At 33.1% G+C, this 25,582-nt stretch overlaps 3 protein-coding genes, 1 long non-coding RNA gene and 1 pseudogene across 4 annotated transcripts; 4 read left to right on the top strand and 1 right to left on the bottom strand.

Annotated features, from left to right (window-relative positions):
* On the top strand, positions 1-2,620 carry LOC112100737. The gene is made up of 2 exons (XR_002907024.1): positions 1-351; positions 2,349-2,620. It is a non-coding gene; the product is annotated as an uncharacterized LOC112100737 (long non-coding RNA).
* A 2,761-nt stretch (positions 2,621-5,381) lies between these two features.
* LOC18053178 (protein SRG1) lies at positions 5,382-7,062 on the bottom strand. The gene is made up of 4 exons (XM_024191378.1): positions 6,798-7,062; positions 6,334-6,581; positions 5,878-6,202; positions 5,382-5,780 (listed from the first exon to the last, which is right to left on the bottom strand). The coding sequence occupies exons 1-4, from the start codon at positions 7,053-7,055 to the stop codon at positions 5,517-5,519; spliced, it is 1,095 nt and encodes a 364-aa protein (XP_024047146.1). The 5' UTR covers positions 7,056-7,062; the 3' UTR covers positions 5,382-5,516.
* A 5,251-nt stretch (positions 7,063-12,313) lies between these two features.
* On the top strand, positions 12,314-14,712 carry LOC18053177 (protein SRG1). Its single transcript, XM_024190994.1, has 4 exons — positions 12,314-12,571; positions 12,869-13,110; positions 13,569-13,896; positions 14,452-14,712. Exons 1-4 carry the CDS (start codon positions 12,314-12,316, stop codon positions 14,710-14,712), a joined length of 1,089 nt encoding a protein of 362 aa, XP_024046762.1.
* Positions 14,713-20,281: 5,569 nt separating this feature from the next.
* LOC18053176 lies at positions 20,282-22,639 on the top strand (annotated as a pseudogene).
* A 733-nt stretch (positions 22,640-23,372) lies between these two features.
* Positions 23,373-25,549, top strand: LOC18053175 (eukaryotic translation initiation factor 4E-1). The gene is made up of 5 exons (XM_006449537.2): positions 23,373-23,712; positions 24,208-24,373; positions 24,475-24,600; positions 25,126-25,191; positions 25,314-25,549. The coding sequence occupies exons 1-5, from the start codon at positions 23,444-23,446 to the stop codon at positions 25,359-25,361; spliced, it is 675 nt and encodes a 224-aa protein (XP_006449600.1). The 5' UTR covers positions 23,373-23,443; the 3' UTR covers positions 25,362-25,549.
* The last annotated feature ends 33 nt before the right edge of the window (positions 25,550-25,582 follow it).

Raw genomic sequence — 25,582 nt, 5'->3', positions numbered from 1 at the left:
GAACAGAGCCCCACGCCACCAAGCTGCCAACCCAAAAACAAATAAAAAACAAAACAAAACAAAAACAAACACCACACACACACACAACCCCTCTGTCACATTGGGTTTCGTGCAATCTATAAGAGGAACGCATTTGTCTACTCATTCATCTCTCGTCTGCTTCTACATCTAAATCCACGACCTCACTTTTTATTAATTTCTTTCTTTCAAAATCCTCTCTCTCTCTCTCTCTCTCCCCCGTTTTTTGCCTTTTCTTGATAGAAATTGATTTAGGGTTTGTTTTTGAGATGTGGTCGGCAACAACTCGACCTCAGCCTCAAGGCTACCGTGGCCATGGCTTCTGCCAAAAGGGTAACCCTTTTTTTTTGGTCAAAAGAAAAAAAACGAAAGAAATGACATTCAAAGTTTCGATTTTTATTTTGTTTTTGTTCAGTTAAAGTTTAGTTTTTGAGGTATGTTTAGTGCTGATTATTCATCTTAGTTTCTGGATTTTATTATTAAAGGTGGTGGCTAAGTGGGTGCGTTGAGATTTGATGAAATGTTGTTCTCAAGTTTCATTAAAACATATTACATGTATTGGCTGTGTTAGTGTTTTTGTATTACACATGGAGTCTTATTTCCTTAAATGTGTTGTTGTGTTGTAGTACAAATTATGACTTGTATGCTGTTGTTGTTCATGACTATGAAAAAAAAAATGACACCTGTATCTCACAAATTGTTGTTTGGATTACCAAAATGAAGATTAAAATAATAATAACAATTTGATACGGATAGGTTTGCGTGGCATCAAAGGAATTGGCTTGAACTTACTGTGTAATTATGCATCTGTCCGTAATTTATGACTTTTGGACATACCTTTTTTTAGCAATGTTCTTGATGTGGCAATCATTTTAGCGCTGTAGAGGCAAAATTTGTAATTTTTAAAGATAATATAAGTCTTTGTGGATTAGCAGAAAGGAGTTTAGCTGAATCGATCACACTAGAGAATGAGTAGGATTTCCTTGACAACTAAGTGGAGCTGGAAAAAAAATAGTAGAAAATCAGTAAACCATAAGTAATTTGGAAGGATTTATCTCTAGAATACTTGCTTAGTTTTGATAATCAAAGGACCATTCAGGAGAAGAGAGGAAAAGAGAGATAAGAGAAGGCATGAAAGGAGAGGGAAAAGATAGCTGTTGCTTTCCCACTATTTGCCACTGAAACAGCTTATTTTACATTCAACCATTTTTACTGAGAACTGTCTGGGAGAAAGATAAACTTTGATATGTTTGTTGTATTCTGCACATCCTCTGCATCTCAGGAAATGGCATGAAGTTGAGTGTTGTTCTTGTAATGTGTTCTATTTCCTGGAAAATTTCAAACTTTATTATGACTATGTTCTCTATTTATTGAACGTCATTCCGCTGGTAGAGAGTAAGCTACAGTGCCTTCCATTTTGAGTGATAAATGCATGGATCTCCATTGTTTGTTCTGAAGTTCAAGTGATCTCCCTAGTCAAGATATTATTTCTTAAAATAGAAAATCAACAATACTTTTGTTAAATTATTTCATAAAAGTCTTATGATGATGGTTCAGTTGTCATAGAAAAATGTCACACTTAACTTTTTAATCTCATTATATGTCACCAACCTGTGGGGATAAAGCTAACGGTTAACAGTAGAGTACCTCCTCAGTTCTGCCCTGAGGGGCAGATTTTTCAACACAATGTGACGTCATTGTACTTACCATGTGATAGGTTTTATTAATATTTTTCCTATTTGTTAGGTAGCTTCTACAATTGTCACTCTTTCCCTTGATTCAACTCTTTTTCTTCATCTGTAAACTTGAAAACTCAATATGTATCAATGCAAGTAAGATCTCAGTCTTCTATTGTTTTGATCACATCTAGATATGAGAATAAAAATCCTAGAGTTGTTCTTACCTACCTTCTCTTTTGGAAAATGGAAAAGGGCATGTAGCAAACGATGACAAGAAAAGTTTCTTTCTTCCTTGGTTGAGATGTCATATGAATGTCCTGTAAAACCATAGATTTTCTCAGTATTTGTGTATGTAATTTATCCTGTTAAAAGGTGCGCCATTTTATTTTAAAACCCCTCTAATATGTAAGTGAATGTTTGTGTGTTTTTTCTTCTGGGTAGTGTGGGAAACCCTTATGCCCTGGCCTCTACCTTGAAGGATACAAGGGCTTCGGCCCCTCAATTTGGCCTTCATCTCCTTTCATTGCTGAGGGGGCATTTTTTTTTTTTTTCTTTTTTCCCTTCATGGCTCTTAAAATACTCTTCATTTACATTTAACTACATTCTATCTTGAGTTGTGCCTCATAAATCCTTCTTTTTTCTCAATGTTAGGTTTGGAGGCAATGGTGATGCAGCTAACGCGTGCTGTAGGGATTATGCTCTGTTCCAACACTAACTGTTAACTATTTATAGGTACTGTTGGAATTTATGGATTGATACACTCTGTGTTTGGGATAGGGAATGAAGCCATCGGTCCGTGTAGCATAGGGTAAATGTATTATATTGACATTTACTGTAAATTGTTGATCATCTATTTTTAAATTATTTAGATAATAGAAAACATTGCTGCAGCTTCTATTTGTTATCTTTTCAATTTTGTGTCATTGTCTTGCAAAATATTAGTGATTTGCTCTCTCTCTCTCTCTCTCTCTCCCCTCTCATTCATTCCTCCAAAATCTATAATGCTTGTGTATTTGTTGACGATATGATGCTTGGAGGTTTCTTGGCAGCATTTAAAACCAAATTTCCCGTCATTTTTATCTACTGTATTTGAATTACAGATTACCTAGCCATTGAAAGTGGTCAAATTCTTGCAGTGATCTGTCTTGATGTTGCAGTAATAGCTGTAATAACACTGTGGAATGTGTTACTCTCATCTTCAAAGCTATTGCATTTATTTATTGGTTGTCCTATCTCTGTTGCTGGGTTGCCTGTCTGCTGGCCTTGTAGGGTTATTCGTTACATCTTGATGTCAATGCCTATTAAATGAACTGAAAACCCATGACAAAAATCCCATCTGTCGAAGAAAGACTTTTTCGGTCTATGGAATTGAATGATAAGCAATGTAGAGAAAAACTTCTGCGGGCTGGGCGTACTCGAGAGTGTTGCACGTACGGCCTAATAAGGACTTGCTATTTTGAAAGGTCCAGTGACAAAAAGAATAAGGTTGTACATTACAGCCGTTGCAAAGATGCGACCATCGTTAAATTTCTCGATTAAAGACTTCGAGCACAACTTGAGCGCGTGCACGTAATCGAAAATTAAGAAAAGACAACAAAATTTCGGTAGTTATATTTAGAGATGGCTAGCAGGCTGGGTCGACCTAGGCTTTTCGGCTCAGCAGTAGTGACTAGGCACGGCATGGACACGAGCCTGTCTGGGGTCTATGTGTGTCAGCCCATGGGTCCATGTCAACTTTTTAAACATTTCTTTTTTGTTTTGTTATAGAAAAATATAATTTAAATTTGAAAATTTGCTTTAAATTTCTAATTTCTCATTTATTTCTTTAAAATTAGTGACATTCTCACATAGTCATATTGATAACTGCATTGAACGATTTGAATAATTTTTAATAATCTAAACTTTAAAGGACAAATAGAAATATTTCCCAATTATAAAAACAACTAAGATAAACATTATTTGAGAGAAAAATAAAATAAAATTTATTTTTATGAAATGAAAAGTTACAAATTATAAATAAAATAAAATATGGCGTAATTTACATCTTTATAATTTACAATACATTCTAATTAGATTGGCACATATTGAACTATTTATGAACCTTGATTTTGAATCTATTAACAAGTTTAATCAGCTGAGGGGAGAGGGTGTGCACATGCCTTGTTAATATATTGGGAATAAATGTATTTACTTGTCATTTTTATTATGCTATTAAATTAGAATTACACTTGTGTTATTAATGAAATTTAATGATATGATGTTTTTGTTTTTCTACTCATATTATGTGTTTAATTCTTAATTTTTCTATTATAAATGTGTTTTAAATTATTGAATTAATTAGAAGAACCATAGTTTAATTATAGTTTTTACATATTATTATTATTATGCTTTTTTAAATAATTAATTTTGTTTAGCCAAGTGGATTTAGGCTGTTTAACTTTTTACTTGCACCAACATTCAGCACTCAATAAAAGTAAATAATAATAAATTTTTAATCAAAATTGAGGCGCACAGGTTGGCCCAAACATAGTTGGGCGGCGTTGTGTCTAAATTTAAATTGGTCCAATCCAATCTAATCACTGATTGAAGTCAAATATAATTGAAGTCGAATATAATCCAAACTAATAATACAGTTTGTACTATGTATTATAATTATTATATATTTATAGTTATATAAAATTAGGTTTTTATTTTTTAATAACTTAAATATAAAAATGACATGTAACTCTAAAAAATAATAATAATAATTGGTTGGATTGGTTTGTATTAGATCAGTTCCTTGTTAGACTTATGACAGTGTCTATTTTTGGCTGTAAGAATGTGGCACTATGTAACCTTTCTTCTTTGAGTTCAGTGTTCCTTGATGCTCGATACTACGATAAATTCCCATTGGTTACCATCTGCAAAATCGTAGCACAGAACAATAACATTTTTACTACGCAAAAGAAGTTTTAAATTACATGTCCATCTCAAACTCAGACGAAAAGTTATACCTCCATTTTCAGATACCGAAGAAAGGCACCAGCGTAGAGTCTTGACATCTTAAGTAGAAGAGGAAGGACAGCTAAGACGATGCACATACAGAACTAGCACGAGGAAACACAGCTAAGATGATGCATTGCTAATTTAAATATTTTAATGCACTCTAGGATGTGACATCTCGGGCAAGTTCTTTTATATACGCACAAGTATTAAATTACACATCCACCTCAAGCTCAGACGAATATATAACTTGTCCATGTCTAGTGATCGTGGAAGGACACCAGTCTAGAGTACTCTGGATATCATAGGTACGTGGGAACGTCTGCATTTTTATAAATGAAAATATGGCAGCTGTGGATGGGTTAATTAGGCATGGAGCCAAGAAGTGCATGTACATGCCAGAATCAGCACCTTAATTAGCCGAGGTAAGAAGAGGCTGTAGGCTAGCTAAGAGCCAACATAGAGGTCAGTGAAAAAAAATATAAAAAATAAAAATAAAAGATAGAAAGAAATTATCCAATCCACGCTCTTGAAATTCGATTTGTTACCGGAAATAGATGAAAAAGAGGTCTTCACAGCATATCAGATCCTTTGTTTCATTTTTCATCCCTTTTTCTCCAATGCCGAAACGACAAGTCGTTTTATAGCATTAACAATTATGATTGTTCGCATGCCATGCCCCTTTTTTTTTGGGGGGGGGGGGGGTAACTAAATATAAGGTACTGTAAACAACTAAATAAAATCATTACAAAATTAATTCCATCAAACCCTCAGCGACAGGAGCTACTCAGGCATTGGGAATTAACTCCTTGATTATTGACGAAGCCCCAATTGCGGTTAATTATTCACTTTGTTAAGATCCACTCTCATGAAATCAAGGTATGCTTTGCCATTTAATCTCCGAGCGAAAAACTCCTTGAAGTATTCCTCCAAAGGCATTCGACGAAAAATTGCGGGGTTACTTGGACCAATAAGGCTTGGTGCAGGGCCTAATTCAGAATCTAGCCTGGAACTGTAGAATGTTGCAATGGACAGCCTCTCTTTCGATGAGTTTACCAATGCCCTGTGCTCGATGCTTCGATAAATGCCATTGCTCACAATCTACAGAAACAGAACATATATATGTTATAATTGAATAGCAATACCATTGTCACATTAATACATGCAAAGAGATTAATTATCGGATGTAAAATAGTACCTCCATGATGTCTCCAATGTTGACTACAAAAGCGTTTGGAAGCGGATTAACGGGAACCCATCTGCCTTGGTTACGAATTTGAAGGCCTTGGATGTCATCGAGCTGCAACAGAATTGTCAAAGCATCAGCATCAGAATGCGGTGAGAAACCAATGACTTTATCCGGTTGAGGACAGGGAGGATAGTAATTCATTCTCATTGATTGAACTCCATCACTGAACAAGTCCCTCATCTCTTCGCCATCCATCCTTAAAGCTTTAGCCATGTGGCCCAAAATAGTCATGGCCAACTTTTTCATCTCCGCGGAGTATGATTCTAAGGTCTCCCTGCAACACATTTTTACGAGGATAAAATCAATTAATTAAGCATCAGATGCATCTTTTCATTTTTTACACCCCCCCCCCCCACCCCCCAAAAAAAGGATATGAAGGAAGTAAAATTATTAATCTTGCAAGACCTAAGACTTGGAGGGAGTTTATGAAAGAGATCAGTTTTTCTTAGATGGAGTGGAAGCGTTGTTATGTAAAACATGTCTGACCAGTCCAACTTCTGCTCCTCCGAAACCACAAAGAGCTGCCCAAAACCTTCATGATTGTCTGCCACCTGCCACAGCTTCTTCTTCTCTTCGTAAGGAATTTTGAAGAAATTCTCAATTTCAAACTTCAATTTCTCCAACAATGAACTACTAACTCCATGGTTTATAACCTGCACGCATTTTATTAATTAAAAAAAAATTGTGCATCATTAACTTTGATTTAAAGCTTTTATTTGTAACTGTAACTTTGATATAAAAGAAAATTTAAATTTAAATTTTTTTTGGTTGGAATCCATCTAAAAGACTAGAATTGCAGCGTGTAAAAAAATAAATAAATAAATAAAAGGAAGAAATTAAATAATTAGTATTAATGCTCGCGTTGCTACCTGAAAGAACCCCCATTCTCTGCAAGCTGAGTGCAACCTCTCCAACTCGTCGGCATGGACACCGTCCACCAGTTTCTGAAGATCGATGAGTGGGACGGATGGAAGCCATGTGTCAGCGGTGACACTCGGAGGGTCCTGATCTGTACGTACATATCGAGGTGGGACATTGATAATGGTTTCATTGGTCAGCTCCTGTACACTTGGTACTATAATAGATCTTCCAAAGTTCACCGTCGTTGCTTCCGCTTCAAACTCCATAAGCGCTTCCCAGATGACACATTATTAATTGTTAATATATACGTACGATTATTAATATTTGAAATACCTAGTATTATTGTAATGAGTAATGATATAGCCATAAATTCTTGTATAAATTTATTTTGTACAAACTGACGTGACATTAATTCATTGGTTGAATAAAAATATAAATTAATAAAAATAAATCATGTGGGCCAAGTGATATTTAATTCAACTAATTTTATTATGCCACGTCAATTTATACAAAATAAATTTATACAAGAGTTTGTGACTGTATTATTACTATATTGTAATACGATATTAGTATTGCCGCTGTAGAGATGTCAAAAGATTTGGGCTTATAAGAGCCCGTAACAGGTTCCGCCTGCTTCTCAATCATAACCGTTTCGGTCCGGTACCTATTTGGGCCGGGCTTAGATCCTTTGGATAAGGCTCTTTAAAGGATTTGAAGAGCTCCTCGTGTGGAATATGTTACTAAGACAACCCCAACATATTCTGTCTTAACACCATTTTTTAATTCTCTCTTTTTTGAAAACTTGAACATTGCAGATGATGGATGTGAAGTGTGATTACGTGACAACTTAGCCTTCGTTTAGCTCAAAATAAGTGTTGGATAAAATACAACTTTTAGAGTTCAATTTTTTTGACAAAATAATATAGAATTTTCATTTAACAGATGAAAAGTCACTTTTAACGTACAAATCACAGTTACAAATGATAAGGTAAAGGATTTTCATTTGATATATTGTGAGGTAATGTGAAATTTTAAACCGTTAAATATTTCTTAAACACTTTATCTTTCTTTTTTTTCCAATTTTTTTCTCCAAACTACTACAACTTTCATTCTAGAACAGTGTAGCCTCATTCACACGTCATGTGATACAGAAATACCATATGGCCGGCTGAGGTGCCAAGCATCTAAACCGTTGATTTGCTTGGCAGATTCTCTCAAGCAACCGTTTTTAACATTTGTACCATTAATTATTCTAAATATAGTGTTAAGTTTCAACGGCCTTTTTTGTAAACTTATACAGAGTCATTGAACGTTGCCCAGCTAAATCAATCTCGAAGGCACCATCTTAATTTAAATTATTTATGATGGGCGGAGTGATTATCATACTAGTTGGATCATCCTAACCGCCCATTTGTCAGCCTTTGGTTGGTCTACGTATTTCGCACGTCATCAGTGACGATGTTGTGTTGTAATAAAAAAACTAAATTTTGAACAAGTCGTGCTAGCTTCTAGTGGCTGAGATTATTATTACTCCATTAACTAATCTTAATTAGAAACGTGATTTTCCTGTTAAATAATGAAATAATCAAATCACATGCATTATCAACCGAATTATGCATTAAGTTTCTAACCAAAAAATATAAAATATAAAATTACATATAAAATATACTATAATTTAGGCACGTTTGTATTAACATCAGTCTTATAAAAATAATTAAATAAATACACCCCTTTTGCAACACGGAGTTGATAATATTTGATGCATAAACTCTACCTGCTAAGAAGATAAATATTTTTGTGTTCTAGACTTTGACTAAAAATTTTTGCTAAATGTTTAAACAAACAAGCCAGTGAATAAGATATGCATCCTTAGCAACCAACATGAATAAATTAATGGTTCAATCACCATATGATTATGGTTGGTTTCTCTTAATAAAATGTGTTTACGTGTTCCTCCTATATTGCAACAATACTTTAACATCCGTTTTATTGCTAAATTAATTACTTCTAAATTGATGCAATTAATAAATTAAAGGTTCAATCGCCATATGCGTGTGTATATGTAATTACAATGTGTGTTTAATATAAACAAATTATAATCATCAAAGGCTTGTAGTCCCAACTAGAAGATGTTTGTGTGTAGATCTTGACTCTTTGAAAATCTGGACATGGAGAATGATTAATTTCAGGGCCCGGTTATGTTGGAATCACTTTAAAATAAAAATACTCCTTCATAACTATATGATATAACGATTTTTTTACTATTTATCACTTTGTTGTGTGACTGTAATTCGTTGTCTACCTTAGAGTAGCTTCAAAGTAGCCATGACTTTAATTTCATTGTCTCTTCTAATTTGCTTTTTATCACTTAAAATTTTTAATATTCATTTCACTTTTACTGTTAAAAAGCAACCACAAAAAAATATACACGTGACGTTTTTATATACAAATTGATTATTTCTTATCCTTACAAATTAAAATTAGTAACCATCTCCTCTTAATGTAATATTAAATTAATAGGAAGGTAAGTCAATGCACTCCACTTTTGTGTTGTTACAATCCAATTCTATTTGGCCATTACTTATCTAGCTAGAAGATAATGTAAAATGACGTACTGATTCCTAGATTGATTTTTCCATTTATGATAATGTAAAATGACACAATGATTCCTAGATTGATTTTTGCATTTATGTGTTACTTTTTTTTTAATACTCGTAAGGGAAAAAGACTGCAATTGACTCCACTCAATCACACCTAATTGAGGGAGATTGAGTTTTGTAGGACTCGAATCACTTATTTTCAAAGGCTGAGTAGCGCATTTGTATTTCAATTATTTTAAGAGAATCTTGATAAGAATAAAAAAAGAATGTAATAGAAAATTGGAGAGAAACATATGCACGTAACTAGAGAAAAAGGCTCTAATAATAAATATTTAAAGATGCCATTAATTAGTCCACAAAATACTATGATTTTTCAGTTGTAAAATTTTATAATCTTTTTTAAGCTAATAGATAATTTATCATGCTAGTGTATAAAAAAACACACATGTATATCTGCTATACTTTTAGTTTTAGTACTTATAATATTAGAGATCTTAATATTTAAAATTTTAACTTTAGTCCCACATGTTGTGGCGGTTAATATGTATTATTACATCATGGTAAATATTAATAACTAATCAGATGTGATCATAGTATATAAATTATTATATGAGACTTAAATATTAGGATTCTTAATTATATTACCCTATTAGTTTAGATAATTTTGAAATAATAAATTAAATATAAATCATACTCTTTAATATGATGTTAATTAGTTCAACTAATAAAACTCTCAAGCTTTATTATTATTATTTTTTCAATCAATTAGTAGTTTTTTAATCATGGATCCCTGACTTTAATAAAATCAAAAATTAACTAAAAGACAAAATAAACACAGACTCTAATGTATTATATTTTATCATATAGTGTATTAAAATAAAATCAGGGATACCTGATTAAAAAACTACTCTCTAATCAATTATGATAACATTCATATAGACGTCACAACTAGTGAATTGATAAGGATTTAGAAGCATGCATCAAAAGACTCTCATAGCAATTGGATTGTCAAGTCGGAAACGTCGTTGTTTATCTGTTTGTAGTATAATATTTGTCAAAACCTCGATAAATTAGTTTGTTGAAGATAATCCACATCGAATTAAGCACGTTTTTAGACTTTACTGGCTTCGAAAATGCGCCGCTGTGAGAACACGACAAAAGGCAAGAATAATGTGGCAATCGATAATTCGACATCACGCAACGTTGACTACTTGACTCGCCAAAGCAAACACAAGACAGGCCCACCTTAAAAGATGCCGCTAATGTATGCTAAATCGCACGTTTCGTCTTTTCTTTCTACTTTCTTTTTTTTTTAATTAATTAATTAATTTCGGAATGAAATAATATCTTATTAAACAGGCGTGCGAAGGCGAAGGATATGTTAAGCTAAGTTCTATTTATTATTTAATAATATTCAGTCGTTCAAAAGATAACTAACGGAGGATAAGATTTGATAATGTTTCACCACAAATAATTTTTTTTTTTTGTCTGAACCAAGAGGTGGTCCTGAATGGGCTTCAACTGTGGAAGATACTTTTAAGCCCATACCAAAATTCAGACTAATTCCCGATCGCACCGGGTCGGCCTGTAAAGGGTAAAGTGCTGGCCAAAGTGGTGACTCCATACGAGAGCGGGGCTTGAACCCCTAATCTCTCTTAAGGAGTGAGAGTGTCGAATCACTCACACTAACCAACTTTAATTATCACAAACAAATTTTATGTGCCCGTATTTTCTTTTGTGTTCTGAGAACTGAAAAAAAATAAATAAGACAATGTCAAAGAAGATCAAAACTATAACAAACAAAGTTTTGGTATTTAAAAAGAACAAAAAAGATGGATCAAATCTTAGTTCTTGAAAGACTTAAATATCACTTGTCCTAATTTCTCCTGTAAACAATAGAAAAAGAAAAAAAAAAAAGGAGAGTATCCGAATCCTACCAGTACTTCCATTTTTTTTTCCCTTCTGATCAATAGAGATGACAAAACATTTATATCATTCGATTAGACCGTCCATCATCATCATCATCATCACTACTATCAGTTGGTACTTGTGTTTCTCTCCATGAAAAGATAAATCTCAATATGTCTATACATATTCGAAAACACAGGGCAGTATATTATATGGATGACAATTCTGAGCCTATAAAACTTCTAATGTTGAACTATTTTTAGTTAATATTAACATACCAAATTTATCTTTAAAAAAATGTATTCTAAATGAAATGACATATGATGATATTCTTTGGATAGATAGTAATTTTTACATGTTAAAATGATAAATACCATTGAGATGAACTTTTAATTAATTAATTTTGAGATTAATTCTGAAAATAGAAACTAAAATGGGGATTATACCTTCTATCTCCTGAAGATGCTGCAAATGGTTGGAGGTTAAGTTTTGAAATAGACATAGAAAATTAACTTCTTCTTCTTCTTCTTCCTTTTTTTTTTTTTTAAATTGTTTTCGTGTATTTTTAACCTTCAGATTTAAAAACTGTATTTCAAAAGATCTCCCTGCTATAATTTAGAAAAGTCTGAAACTTGAACAATAAGTACACAGAAGGTAGGTAAATAATATTATATATGATATGTATAGTGTCAAGAAAACGAAGTTTGCATTATTGCGCATGCATAGACAGAAGGTAGATAGATGTCAATCAGACCTGCTGCATGAAAATAGTGACAACAAGTGTAGGGTGAACGTGATATTATTGCAAGTGTCTGTTAATGACAGTCAGTGCCACATAATATTCCATTAGTGTTCTTCAATTTCAAAGCTTTTTCTAGTAGTGCCCTTGTTAATTGTTAATTTTACATTCATTTCACAATTATTAAAAAAAAAAAATAAACTATTCCTTCTTTGTTCTGACTTCTGGCCGGGTGTATAAATACCTTACTCACGTTGTTGCAATTCACCTGAATAACATGGCATCTTCAGAGTCTGCAGCTCTTGAAAGCTCAGAATCGTCCGTACTTAGCGTTAAGGAACTCATGAAAAACCATAAGATCACTGTGCCAGAGAGCTACCTTCGTTTAGATCAAGAGCCTCCAAATCCCTTGAATGGAACCCATGTCTCAGCCTGGATCCCTACTTTTGACCTAGAAAGTTTGCTTTCCAAGGAAGACAAAGAATTTCAACTGGAGAAGTTGCATGCAATTTGCAAAGAATGGGGCATCTTTCAGGTTAGTATAAATTTTTATAATTATTTCTTCTTACTTATTTGGACGTGATGAATCTATATGATGAACAGTTTTTTTTTTTTGTTCTGATTTTGAAGGACAGGTCAGTACAAATTGGTAATTGTTTTATATATCTATGATTTCTTGAAAAGAAGTTTCAAGAATTATTGGAACACGCTCAAAACAAAAAGTTCAAATAATTAACAATATATAACGTTAAAAGGTGCACGAGTATTATTAATATTTGAAAAAACGGCCTAACAGGTTGTCTTATTATGTTTTGTTATATTTATGATGTAGTTGGTGAACCATGGAGTTAGCTCTTCGCTTCTGGCAAAGCTGAAGCATGACATGCTTGAATTTTATGAGCTTCCAATGGAAGAGAAAATGAAATACAAAATAAAGCCAGGTGATGTCGAAGGATATGGAGCCGTGGCCCGTTCTGATGGAAAACTGGACTGGGGTGACAGGGTTTATATGATAACCAACCCTATCCAGAGAAGGAAATCACACCTCCTCCCAGAGCTCCCTTCATCCTTAAGGTTTAATTCTCCCTCTTTCTTTCGTCCTTCCGTTCCCTCTATAATACTTTCATTATATCATATACACTTATCTGTAACAATCTATATTATATTCATGTATGAACCTATGTTGTGGTCTAGTTTGAAATTGTGGACGCTTGTCAAACCGATTAAAAACTAGGACAACACAAACCCAAATTGACCTATAAATTTGCCACTTGGATTGCCTTCTCGGTGGTAGATATGAGAACAATGGGAAAAGATTTTGGAGACTGTAGCTCGACAATTTAACTATTAATTCTTGATCAACCACGGAAGCTTAAAGTTTGTGATTTCTTTATTTTAGCCCTAGTTGAACCGAAATGCTAGTTTCATCACTGACTACAATGGAGTTATTCTTAATTTAAACATAATGATTAGGCATCATGATGACCCCTGATAAGATTTTTTTTTTTAAATCTACATGAATATATATGCAGGAAAACCTTAGAGTCTTACCTCCTGGAGTTACAAAAACTTGCATTGAAACTTCTTGGATTAGTGATGGGAAAGGCACTAAATATAGAGTCCAAAGAGATTGAAGAAATCTTTGAAGACGGGATGCAATCAGTGAGGATGAATTACTATCCTCCATGCCCAAAACCAGAGGTGGTAATGGGGCTTACACCTCACTCAGACGCTACTGCTATCACTATTCTTCACCAAGTTAATGGAGTTGATGGTCTTGAGATTAAAAAAGATGGGGTTTGGATTCCTGCCAGAATCCTCCCTAATGCTCTTGTCGTGAATGTAGGAGATATTCTAGAGGTTAGTTAGTTTTGTATTATTATTCTTTTGTCCCAAACTAAGAAAAAATGAAGATTAAGAAGATAATTAACAGAAGAAAACATGGTATATATTTTGAAATTTATATATGCTTCATTTTTTATTGGAAATTTAACTATCATTTTGAAACTTTTTTTCTATCTTATTTATTTGCGGTTGTCTTTATTCTTTTTTCATGTGGATATACTTTTTAAACTGTGTGATTTAATGGAGTCGGATTTACTATTAAACTAAATGGCTTAACAACGTATCCGCATTAAAAAAAATGAAGGCATCCACAACTATACATATATATGTAAGCACTACATGTGTGTGTAGATCTTGGATTTGTAAAGTCTAAGAAAGCTATTAAATTATATGATTTAATATTATAATGACATAATACTATTAAACCATATGCCTATATGTATATATATTATTTAAAGAGATAAAATAGAACATACACCACGTAGACATGGAAAAGTCGTATCTGTATGTGTGTGTGTGTGTGTGTGTGATATCAATATTTGATTAATATGTGCTTAGTTGACTCTACAGATTATGAGCAATGGGGTTTATCGTAGCGTGGAGCACAGGGCAACAGTGAACTCTGTTAAGGAAAGGATCTCCATTGCATTTTTTGTCAATCCCAAATTCGATGCTCGGGTCGGTCCTTTAACCAGCCTCATAAATCCTGATAATCCACCCTTGTTCCGAAGAGTATTGATGGAGGAATATGTCAAAACTTTCTTCTCTCGTAAGCTCAATGGAAAATCACACCTCGAGTACATGAAAATTGAGAATGGTGAAGGCAGCTGAAAAAGAGACACGTGACAACAACAACAATAATACTTTTGGCAATAAAACGATCCTATGTGTTTTTCATATAGTTTATGGTGTGCTGTTTGATATTTGTATCCCGGGTTGTATTTCGGTCTGCTTCTACATGGACTCTGCAGAAAAATAAATCGGTCCATGCATGTCAGTATGTAATTGTTTGTTTGATCTTTGATATCGTGTAATATTTTCCCGACGAGACTAAGAATAAAAGTGGATTTGTGTTTGTGTAATGAGAGTAAACAATTTGTTTTCTCAACTATAATTTTCTATGGAGTGATGCTACTAAAGTACTAACAGCACCCCTCTATTATCCTCTTAATTAAACCCCTCTTCTAAATAAACTTCATTAAATAATTTAAAACATTACATTTTGTCCAGAGTCTAGTGACATCTACTTAGTTTGTTTCCATGATAAACTTTATCTAATTAGTAAACATCTACTTAACTTTCTCTTTATATGTTTTACTGCTCATCCTCGTAAGCTTAATGGAAAATCAAAACTAGAGCAATTTTCAGCCCGCAAATTGTGTATAGGTTGTCGTTGATGATGATCTGTGAGTCGTTTTTGTCCAAAAATATTTTCTAACTTCTGTTCACCAACCTTGTGAAGAATACTAGAAAAAATTTTACTTCCCTCTTTTTCCTTTTGGTGAAATCTAGGGGTTGTTTGTTTCACCGTTCAATGCTTAATATCACTTACAATTTTCAATGATTTAGATATTTTAACATGTTAACTTTCTTTATTTAACACTTAAATAGTGATTTTGTACGTGAATAGGATTAATTTAAAAATTTATGTTACACTTATGTGAATGTGAAATTTATTCAAGTTTTGGGATACAGATTTTCTTAACGTGACCCGCCCTTTGGGTTATTTAAAAGAATAAGATTTAACTTCCAAAGTCTCAATACAAATTTTTTAATTTACCATTCATTCATTTTATTGTGAAATCACCTCAATAATGATGGGAATAAAAGTTAATAGTTATCAAACACATGGCAGTCGTGACATGTCATTTTTGTGTATCCTAGTTTTTGTAAGCATATCAAAATTGCTCTAGTTTAAATCTCATATTTTCTCTATCAAAAAATTATTTTTCTCTTTCTTCTGCTTTCTACGGTAAACTCTGCACAAGACATTTCACTTGAACAAAAGTATTTCGCTTGAGTTACTGAATTTTGTTTCTTTGGCTGGTTGGTTCTGCTGATTGTATTATATTTGGAAAACTTAGATGCAAACAAGTGGACTGTATATGGATGCTAATTAATTAGCACAACATTAGCGGGTTTTCAAATTAAAGAAAGCTGAACTTAATCAAAGATATCAATTATTGTTACATCCTGAAAGTGATTTTATTGGTAAGAATTATAATTCGTATATATGATAGGGATGGCGATGGATCGAAACTGATTTAAGATCCACGTGATCCAAATCTAATCGGATCGGATTTGGATATCGATACGTTGATCTAAGGCTGATCTAGAGCAAATTTGGATTTTTTTTAATATCTAGATCCAGAGCTATATCCACTCACCATTTAATATAATTTTATTTTAAAAAGTTCTTAACAATTATGCAATTATAAATGATAATAAAATTTATAAATGATGATCAAATGATATGTGCTGAACGTAGCAGACCAAGTCAAGAGTATCTGTTAGTGGATAAACTTTGAATAAGTTGGTAGCTGATATTTAGTTGCTATGCTTCCTTATTTTCTGCTTGTTAGTTCCCATTTCTTAGCCATAAATTGTGTAACTCAGTTGTACTGCAAGGTTTATAAATGGCCAAGGTTTTCATTAATAAAGGCAGCAAGTTATACAAGCAAACACTTTCTCCTCTAAACTACTTCTATCTGTTCCTGGTTGTATTATCAAATTTATTCATTAGAATGTATTTAAGAATATTAAAACTTAAAGGTATTTAAATGATAATAAGACAAAAAGTTTTCAAGTATAAAATAAAACTAGGATGGCATGCCTTAATTTTTTTAATTTTTTTTACTCTACAATTTAGTCTCATTTTTTCTCTTTAATCTACTCTTACTTCTCCACTTTATTTGAATGATTGGATCAATCCTTTAATTACTATGAAAATCTATAGACTTGAGTTTTTTTTTCTATCATTTTCTCATAATCTTATTTATTTTGTATAATTATTAATCAGTAGTGGCTATCAACTATAAAATAATTATGTTAATCATATATTTAGTTAAATATGATCATAATAAAATAATAAAGTACTGAATATAATAAATTATTTTAACTTAAATGTTATTATTTAATGATATATGAATGATGATAGCGTGCTGTAAATATCAGGATGGTAAATGAGACATTAGAATATTATAATGATCTTATTTCTGCAATTACTTTTGATGGATATTTTATTATCTTTATTATTTGTTTATTTTGATACAAATTATATAATTTAATTGTTACCAATGCATTTTAGTCTTAAATTTTCTTTCTAAAAAATTATTGATCTCTTATTATTGAGATTTAGAATTTATGACGGATTTAGAGCAGGTTTAGATTTTAATTTTTCTTTTTGGATTTGGAGCAGACATAGATCTTTATTTTTTATTTCAGATCTAGATATAGAGCAAAAAATATAGATCTATGACGGATTTGAAGCAGCTACGGATCTTAATTTTTATTATAGATCTGGATCTGGAACAGAGTAAATCCAATTCGTATCTGCTCCATTGCCATCCATATTATATGATCAACATTTTTTCTGCAATTGGCTTGTTACCTTTGATTTTAGTTAGTTTTTCGAAGGATTTAAAAGTAATCTAATTTTTCTGATAACTATTATGAAAAGATCAATGAAGTTTGAGAATTTGATTTACAGTTTCTTTTTTAATATTCTTAATTTACAAGAGGAAAGTTATAATCTCGACGCTAATAATAATAATTGTCAAAGAATCAAAGAAGATTAGAATAGTTATTGCATGGGAAAAACATTTTGATGGAGTTTTATTTCTTCCAAGCCCACATGATAGAAGAAGTATCAAAACAATATTTGAAGTCTAAACGCTTTTGCCTTCTTGAGTTCCAATCTTTATGTTATGTCATGCTTTGTTTATTATTATTATTATTTTCCTTGCTTCTCCTTCTCTCCTTCGCCATGTTTTTACTTCTGTTCTCGATGAAAAAACTTCATTCTGTGTGCGACAATACTTTTGGTTTTATGAATTTCGAAAAGAAATATAATAACAATTGTACCGATGATGAGCGCCAATACATACACGAAGATTTCGTATTTTTCCTTCTAAATTTTAACAAACTAAACTTTTAGTGGTAAATTATTTAGATTTACTTTTCTGTTAGTGAATTGTGTTAGATTAATTTTATATTAATCTAATATATTTGGGGCCACACATGAAATAAATAAAATGTGTGTGCTATTATTTAATAAGCCAAGAATTAAGTGATCTAATTGAAGTTCATTAAATGGTTAAGGGTATAATTATTGTGGATTAAATGCATAGATAGAGAATTCAAAACTCAAGAGAAAGAGAAGATTGGAAGTCCATCTCCTACACTCAAGAACCACTACGAATCACCATGGATTCAAGTACGCTTCCGCTTTCGTATTTCTCAGTAATTTAATCTGGATGTTATAAAGATTTAGGGGATAACAAATTGAGTTTGGATTGAAAATAGATAGTTTATGGATTTACTTTTCTGAGGCTTAAACCTTCATTTCAAATCTTACAAGTCACTAAAATAAAATTTTAATTAACTTCTCAAAATTACTTATGAATTCCATAACAATTATAATCCCAACAGATGAGTCCTATATTCATCTATTGCATAACAAATCTCATAACTAATAAATTTAATTTTCTACTATCCAATAGATAAATGTTATACCGAGACTCAAGTTAGAACTTAACTATTGGAGTCTCTAACATTACTCTAATCCCAAACAGTTCCATCATTTAGTTTAGGTGAAATAATCTCTTAAAACCATATTAACTCAATCTCAAATTTTAAACATAAAATCTCACACGAACCTCGTACATAGACGAGCATTAAATAAAAGTGCAGAAAATTAAAACATAGAAAACACAGAGTATGTACATAATTTATTGTGCATTTTTCACTCTAACTTGCTCACTCGTTAGGATTTTAAATAGTCACCGCTCTTTGTATTATTTAAAGTAAAAATATGCTTAAAAAAGAAAACATTACTTAGCTGGCTGAAGCAGCCTAATATAACTAAACTTTTGGATCTTCATGGTCAGATAGACCTTTCTAATTCAATCTTTGTCCAAATTAATTTCATATAACATTTTATTAAAGCAAGGCTGTGCTAAATATTATTAATCAAGGGAAAAATCTAGTTTATATGTTTTCTCTGCAAGCAAGAGGAATAATCATACTATCATAGACGTGGCTCGTCCGCTAGTAAAAAAAATTGGTGCAAAATAGTCAAACCACATAAAATAACTTTATTAACTTTAAAAATATCCACTTCGAATTAGGCACGTTTTTAGCTCGGTCACTTGTACTGCCTTTAGAATAGGATTGCATTTCTTTGACTTGATAACAAGCTTGGGAGAAAATGTCATCCTTCACGCGATCTCAACTCGTTCAATTTATAATTTTTTTTGCAAACGTCTTTTTGATATTCTTGGAAACAAGTGGGTAGTTTTTTTTACTGCGTTTCTTTCTATAAAATTGATACAACTAATTAGATTCAAAACTTTCCACACTGTGGTTTTCGCCCATAGATTTGTGAAAGAGATAATGAAAATTTTTATTATAATTTGATTGGTCTATCCGTCATGCCTTTTTTTTTTTCCCTTTCTGGTCATTCGGGGGGCCTGTTCATTCATCGTTGATGTTTCATACTACATTAGTTATTTATTTTAATTTAACAATCTCAATTCACTCTTCTTATAAGACAACCTTATTTTGTTTAAATGAACATACTAAAGGAAGGAAATGTTTATTAAATTAAAAGGAATAAGAAAAAGGAGCAAAAAGTCCGGAGCACTTATGATTGGTAACCCTAAAAAAATTGACTACTAAAATTAAAATTAATTTTCCTTTTGGTGGAAGATTTGATTCTCCTTATGCCATTGTTGGAGTTTATTTTAACTAATATTCTGCGATGCACTTTATTTATGAGTTTGTTTTATGTTGAGTTTTAGTTATGAATTTTTGTTGGGCTTATGCATATATTTGTGTAATTTAGATTAGGGGTGGGCTAATTCAAGTTCGGATCGGGTTCGAATAAACTCGATCGGATTTTGGGTTAATTAGATTTAAAAATAATAATAATAATCCAAACTCAACATATACTTGTTATCGGTTCAGATTGGATCAGATCATATTTGACTCAATCTGACCATAATTCGATCCAATTGAGTCTACTAAAATTCAACTCGATTGGGTTAGATTATTCATCCACATTTGATTCATACCCGAATATTTTGAATTGGATTGGGTTGGATTATTTGTGCACCCTAATTTACGTAAAAAAAAATACACTTCTTGGGCTAGCTTCAATTTCTTTTTTTCTTTTTTAATAAAATTCTCCGCTTATGTTTCCATTTTGTACTTGCCTCAGGAGAGCATCCTCAGCGGGCACTGTAAAAATTTTTTTTTATTTAATTTTATAATTAATAAAAATCAAAGTCTCTGTGTGTGAGTGTGTGTATATATATGCGTGCGTGTAATTCTTGATTACTCTCAAATATGTTAGAAGATTTAGTTTTTAAAACTGTGCATATATATTAAAACATCCTCGATTAGATCTCCTAATAAATAATTCGGAAGCACCGAATTTTGTGAATGATATGGCATCATCTTCAGAGTCAGCTGCAGGTCTTGAAGGCTCAGAATCCTCCATACCTAGTGTTCAGGAACTGATGATAAAAAACCCCGATAAGCTCACGGTGCCGCAGTGCTTCCTTCGTGCAGATCAAGAGCCACCAAACTTCTCGAATGGAGGAGCCCAACACTTTCCCTCCATCCCAATCCCTACTATTGACCTGGAATGTTTGCTTTCCGAGGAAGACACAAGCTCTCAACTGGACAACTTACGTGCTATTTGCAAAGAATGGGGCATCTTTCAGGTAATAGATAGAATTTTTTTTTTTTGTAAAAATAAAAGTAAAAGCACAAATAAATAATTATTAACAAAAAAAAAAGCCGAATCTTATTAGCTATATATTTACAGCACGTTATGATTTTTGTATGTATATATGTTCGTACGTATTCTAGTTGGTGAACCATAGAGTTGGGTCTTCACTGCTGGAAAAGCTGAAGCATGATATGGGTGAATTTTACAAGCTTCCAATAGAAGAGAAAATAAGATACCAGAGAAAGCCAGGTGATGCTGAAGGCTAAGGAAGCGTGGCCGGATCAGATGGAATACTTGATTGGGGAGACAGGTTCTATATGGTAACAAACCCACTTCATCAAAGGAAATCACACCTATTTCCAGAGCTCCCTCCATCCTTAAGGTTAATATAATTCTGTCTCACTAGCTAGCTAGCTAGCTAATTAATCAATTTAACAGAGATTAATTAATTGGTTCGTTAATAATCGACATATGCAGGAAAACTTTAGAGTCATACGTCCAGGAATTACAAAAACTTTCCATGGAACTTCTTGGAGCGATGGGAAAGGCTCTGAAGATGGACGCCAAAGAAATGTTTGAAGATGGGAGGCAATCGGTGAGGATGGCTTACTATCCTCCATGCCCGACACCAGATCAGGTTATGGGGCTTGCACCTCACTCCGATGCCAGTGGCATCACTGTCCTTCACCAAGTTAATGGAGTTGATGGTCTTGAGATTAAAAAAGATGGGGTCTGGTTTCCTGCTCGCATCCTCCCCGATGCTCTTCTTGTCAATGTCGGTGATATTCTTGAGGTAAATTACTTTATTCCTTTGTCAGTTTCAATTTCAATTTTTCTCCATTCCTATTTGCTCCAGACAGGTCAAATTAATATTATAACCAAATTCCTGGTTTAAGATGTGTGTGTGCATTCACGTTTCACTTAAGGTCCAATTGGTTTGAGCCTCAATGGTATGTATGTCAAATTTTTTTCTTTTTTCTTTAAAAAAAAAAAACGTGTCTATTGAAACTTAGTCTACTTCTTTTAAACTTTAATTTTAGGCCCTTGCTTTTGCAGATATTTTATTATTGCCTATTGAGTTTTGTAGTTCTTCTTTTCGCCCGACCAGTTCCGCCACTATCTGTACGCGTTAATGTACCGTCCCATCCATCAAATGAAACTACACCTCTCATATATGTTACTAGCGACATATAGTATTTATTAATTCCAATATATCAAGCTTTTTTTTTTTGTTTTTATCGTTAATTTCTTATCAATTTATATTATATACCATCCGTACACAAATTGAGGGGATTGTATATGATGTATTATTTTATTACTAATTTAAATGTCAACGTGGTGCAAGTTGTATTCTATTTCTCTAATCACATTATATGTGATTAATTTAAATGTACAGATTATAAGCAATGGAGTTTATCGCAGCGTCGAGCACAGGGCAACAGTCAATTCAGTGAAAGAGAGAATCTCCATTGCCTTTTTCGTCAGCCCCAAATTTGATGCACAAGTTGGACCAGCAACCAGCCTCATGAGCCCTGAGAATCCACCATTATTTAAAAGAGTAGGGATGGAAGAATTCGTCAATACTTTCTTCTCCCATAAGCTCAATGGAAAATCATACCTCGAGTGCATGAAAATTGATAATAGTCGAGGCAGCTGAGTAAAATTTTGCGAATGCTAGCTGTTTGGCAATAAGAGATCTCCTATGTGGAATGACTTTTGGGGTTCCATATGATATTTGTGTCCCGGGCCTGTTGTGTGTAAGGTCTGCTTCTAAATGGGTTGCATTATGAATTTTATGTTAAAGAATTATTGCACTTTGGAAAAACTTTATGTTAAAGAATTTTGATGAAATTAGAATAAATCTAACATAATTATTATGAACAAAGAGAAACTTTACAATGCATTTCCCCCCCCCCCCCCCCAAAAAAAATAAATTAATTAACGCACTCCATAATGTTCCTTGGCTCATACCAGCCGTTTGATTTTGTTCCTAGAAATCCAACGATGCCACAAGAAGCCGACAAAACCGGGGTAACTTAGTCGCGGCCGGGGGCCCTAATAATGTTCTTTGGCCAGTTTAATTTTCAAATTATTTATTTTTCTTCATATGTTCATTGTTGTGCTTCCCCAATATCATTCTCAAAGGGTCCGGTTATCAGTGGTGAGTGGTTGCTATGGATCATCCTCAAGATTTATTATTTAAGAAATTAAAATGTGTTTATCACACGTTATAGCTTTATGGCTTTCAAGAAAATTATTTTAGAGGACTAGTTATTGATTTAAAGATAAGAAACAATTCTCAGAAATAACATATACAATAGTAACAAAAAGTATGGAGAGAGATCCGAGAAATTTTTATTGATGAAATTAAAATTAAAGAGAATTAAAGGGGTATCTTCCCATAAATGTTTTAGCGTTTATTTAATACATTTTGAAAGAGAACTAAAGAAACGACAAAACATCGACGACAAAGCGTAAACTAAAAAGTGCACCGCCCGAACCGCTTGACAGACCCGACCCACAAGATAAAGAGGGATATATTACCCTCTCAATAGTCCCGAGGCAAAATAAGAGCCGGAAACAAAAAAGCAGAAGCCACGAGAGGAAATGGCAGGAGAGAGCGATAACCCAAGAACTGAAGACCAAACAAACACCAAAAACCCTAACCCTAGCGAAGAAGAGGAGCTGGAGGAAGGCGAGATCGTTGGCGACGATGAGCCCTCGAAGAATTCAACCGCCGTGATGCAACAGCCGCATCCTCTCGAACACTCTTGGACCTTCTGGTTCGATAACCCTTTTGCCAAATCAAAACAAGCCACGTGGGGTAGCTCCATGCGCTCCATCTACACCTTCTCCTCCGTTGAAGAGTTCTGGAGGTAAAATTTTATTTTTATTTTTTTCTTGTGCGATTTGTTAGGTTTTTGAGATAATTTAGGAAAGACTAAAAGTTCTCTCTGTTTTCTGATGTCAATGAATGTTCTCTGTTTAGATTATGTGAAAGTATGATGGAAATTGAAGAAAAATTCTGGTTCTTTTCCCTAAAGAATCGATCTTTGCGAGATGTCGTCATAATTTTAGCCTTTTTATTTTTTGGATTTAATTTTCTCTTTGGTCCGTCCTTACTGCTTGAAGGATTGATCTTTGAGTGGCACCATTAATAGCACAATTGAACTTTCGAGAAAGATTCATTGGTAAATTTTACATGCTTTTGGTAAATTTAAAGATTCATTGTTTATCATGAAATTTCTAATGTGTTCACTTTTCTTTGCTTTATTGTTTTGAATGGCTTGTTGTTAGTTGTCTTTCTTGTTTTGTTTGTTTATCCTGTAAATGGTTCTTAAAAGTTTTCATTCAAGTTTTTCTGCATTCAGCCTTTACAACAATATACATCATCCGAGCAAGTTGGCTGTGGGAGCAGACTTTTATTGTTTCAAGAATAAGATTGAGCCAAAATGGGAGGACCCAGTTTGTGCTAATGGCGGGAAGTGGACTGTCATCTTTCCTAAAGGAAAATCTGACACTTCTTGGCTGTATACGGTATGTCTTGACTCAATGGGTGGGTTTGTTTGTGTATGTTGGTTTATCAGCCTAATATTAAATACCAAGTATGGGTTTAAATTTGTATACGTACTTGGTAGTTGCTGGCAATGATTGGAGAACAGTTTGATCATGGAGATGAAATCTGTGGAGCAGTTGTAAATGTTAGAGCTAGGCAGGAAAAGATATCTCTGTGGACCAAGAATGCTTCAAATGAAGCTGCTCAGGTAACTTATTAATCAAACACCTACAGTTTCCCATAGTAATGCGGAAAATTATGCTAGAAAGTTAACGACTTTGTATGGGGGTAGAATTTTAGATGAAGATGTTAGATGTTTTGCATGCAATTTATCCCATACTCTGCACTCTAATCCGTCCTTGCACCTGCCTCCGTACTCCATATTAACAGTACTTATTATAATGTCCGCTTAAATAAGTTAAACAGCATCTATGTTGATTAATTATCCTTTACTTGACAGAGAGAACAAGTTCAGTTTTCTTTCCTATTCTAATTTGATGACATGTATGTAAAATTCAATAGTAATTTGTCATGGCCTGTTTTTTTTTTTTTTTTTTCAACTCTTTCCTTGTCTTGTGTTGTAACATATCAGTGGTAGATGATTCATGTCTTTACTACATGATCAGGTCCTTGAAACTGCTTGGGCATTTCAATCTATCCCTTTTTAATTTGTACCTGTTACTTTGATTCTGACTGTATAATCTTCACAATAACATTAAATATCTTGTTGCAGATGAGCATTGGGAAACAGTGGAAGGAGTTACTCGATTATAGTGACACCATAGGGTTCATCTTTCATGTATGGATTTGTTGTTATTATTTTTGTCCATTGTTAATGTTTGCCCTAAATTGTGCAGCTTAGTTTATCAAGGATTAGGGACCACACAATAAATAGCTTATGGCTGTGGTTTTCTTTTTCAGGAGGATGCAAAGCATGACAACAGGTCAAAGAATCGCTACACAACATAAACTGTACAGAGTTTTGCAGTGTAGTCCCAGGAAATGCATTGTATTTTCTGGATGACAGTAGGCTTGTTAGTTGTTATAGAGCTCTGAAACATTTTGCCATTTCCTGTTTTCTGTACTAATGCCCTCTTAAAAGGTTCTTTAAAGCACTAGCTGATTTTACCTTTGCAATATATTTGAAGTTTGTTTCTTCTGGTTTTCCCAGTTTTTTCGGTTGATATAGA

Source organism: Citrus clementina, unplaced genomic scaffold (genome assembly GCF_000493195.1).
Source record: "Citrus clementina cultivar Clemenules unplaced genomic scaffold, Citrus_clementina_v1.0 scaffold_2, whole genome shotgun sequence".
NCBI classification, from domain to species: domain Eukaryota; kingdom Viridiplantae; phylum Streptophyta; class Magnoliopsida; order Sapindales; family Rutaceae; genus Citrus; species Citrus x clementina.
This window is presented reverse-complemented; position numbering and strand designations above follow the sequence as displayed.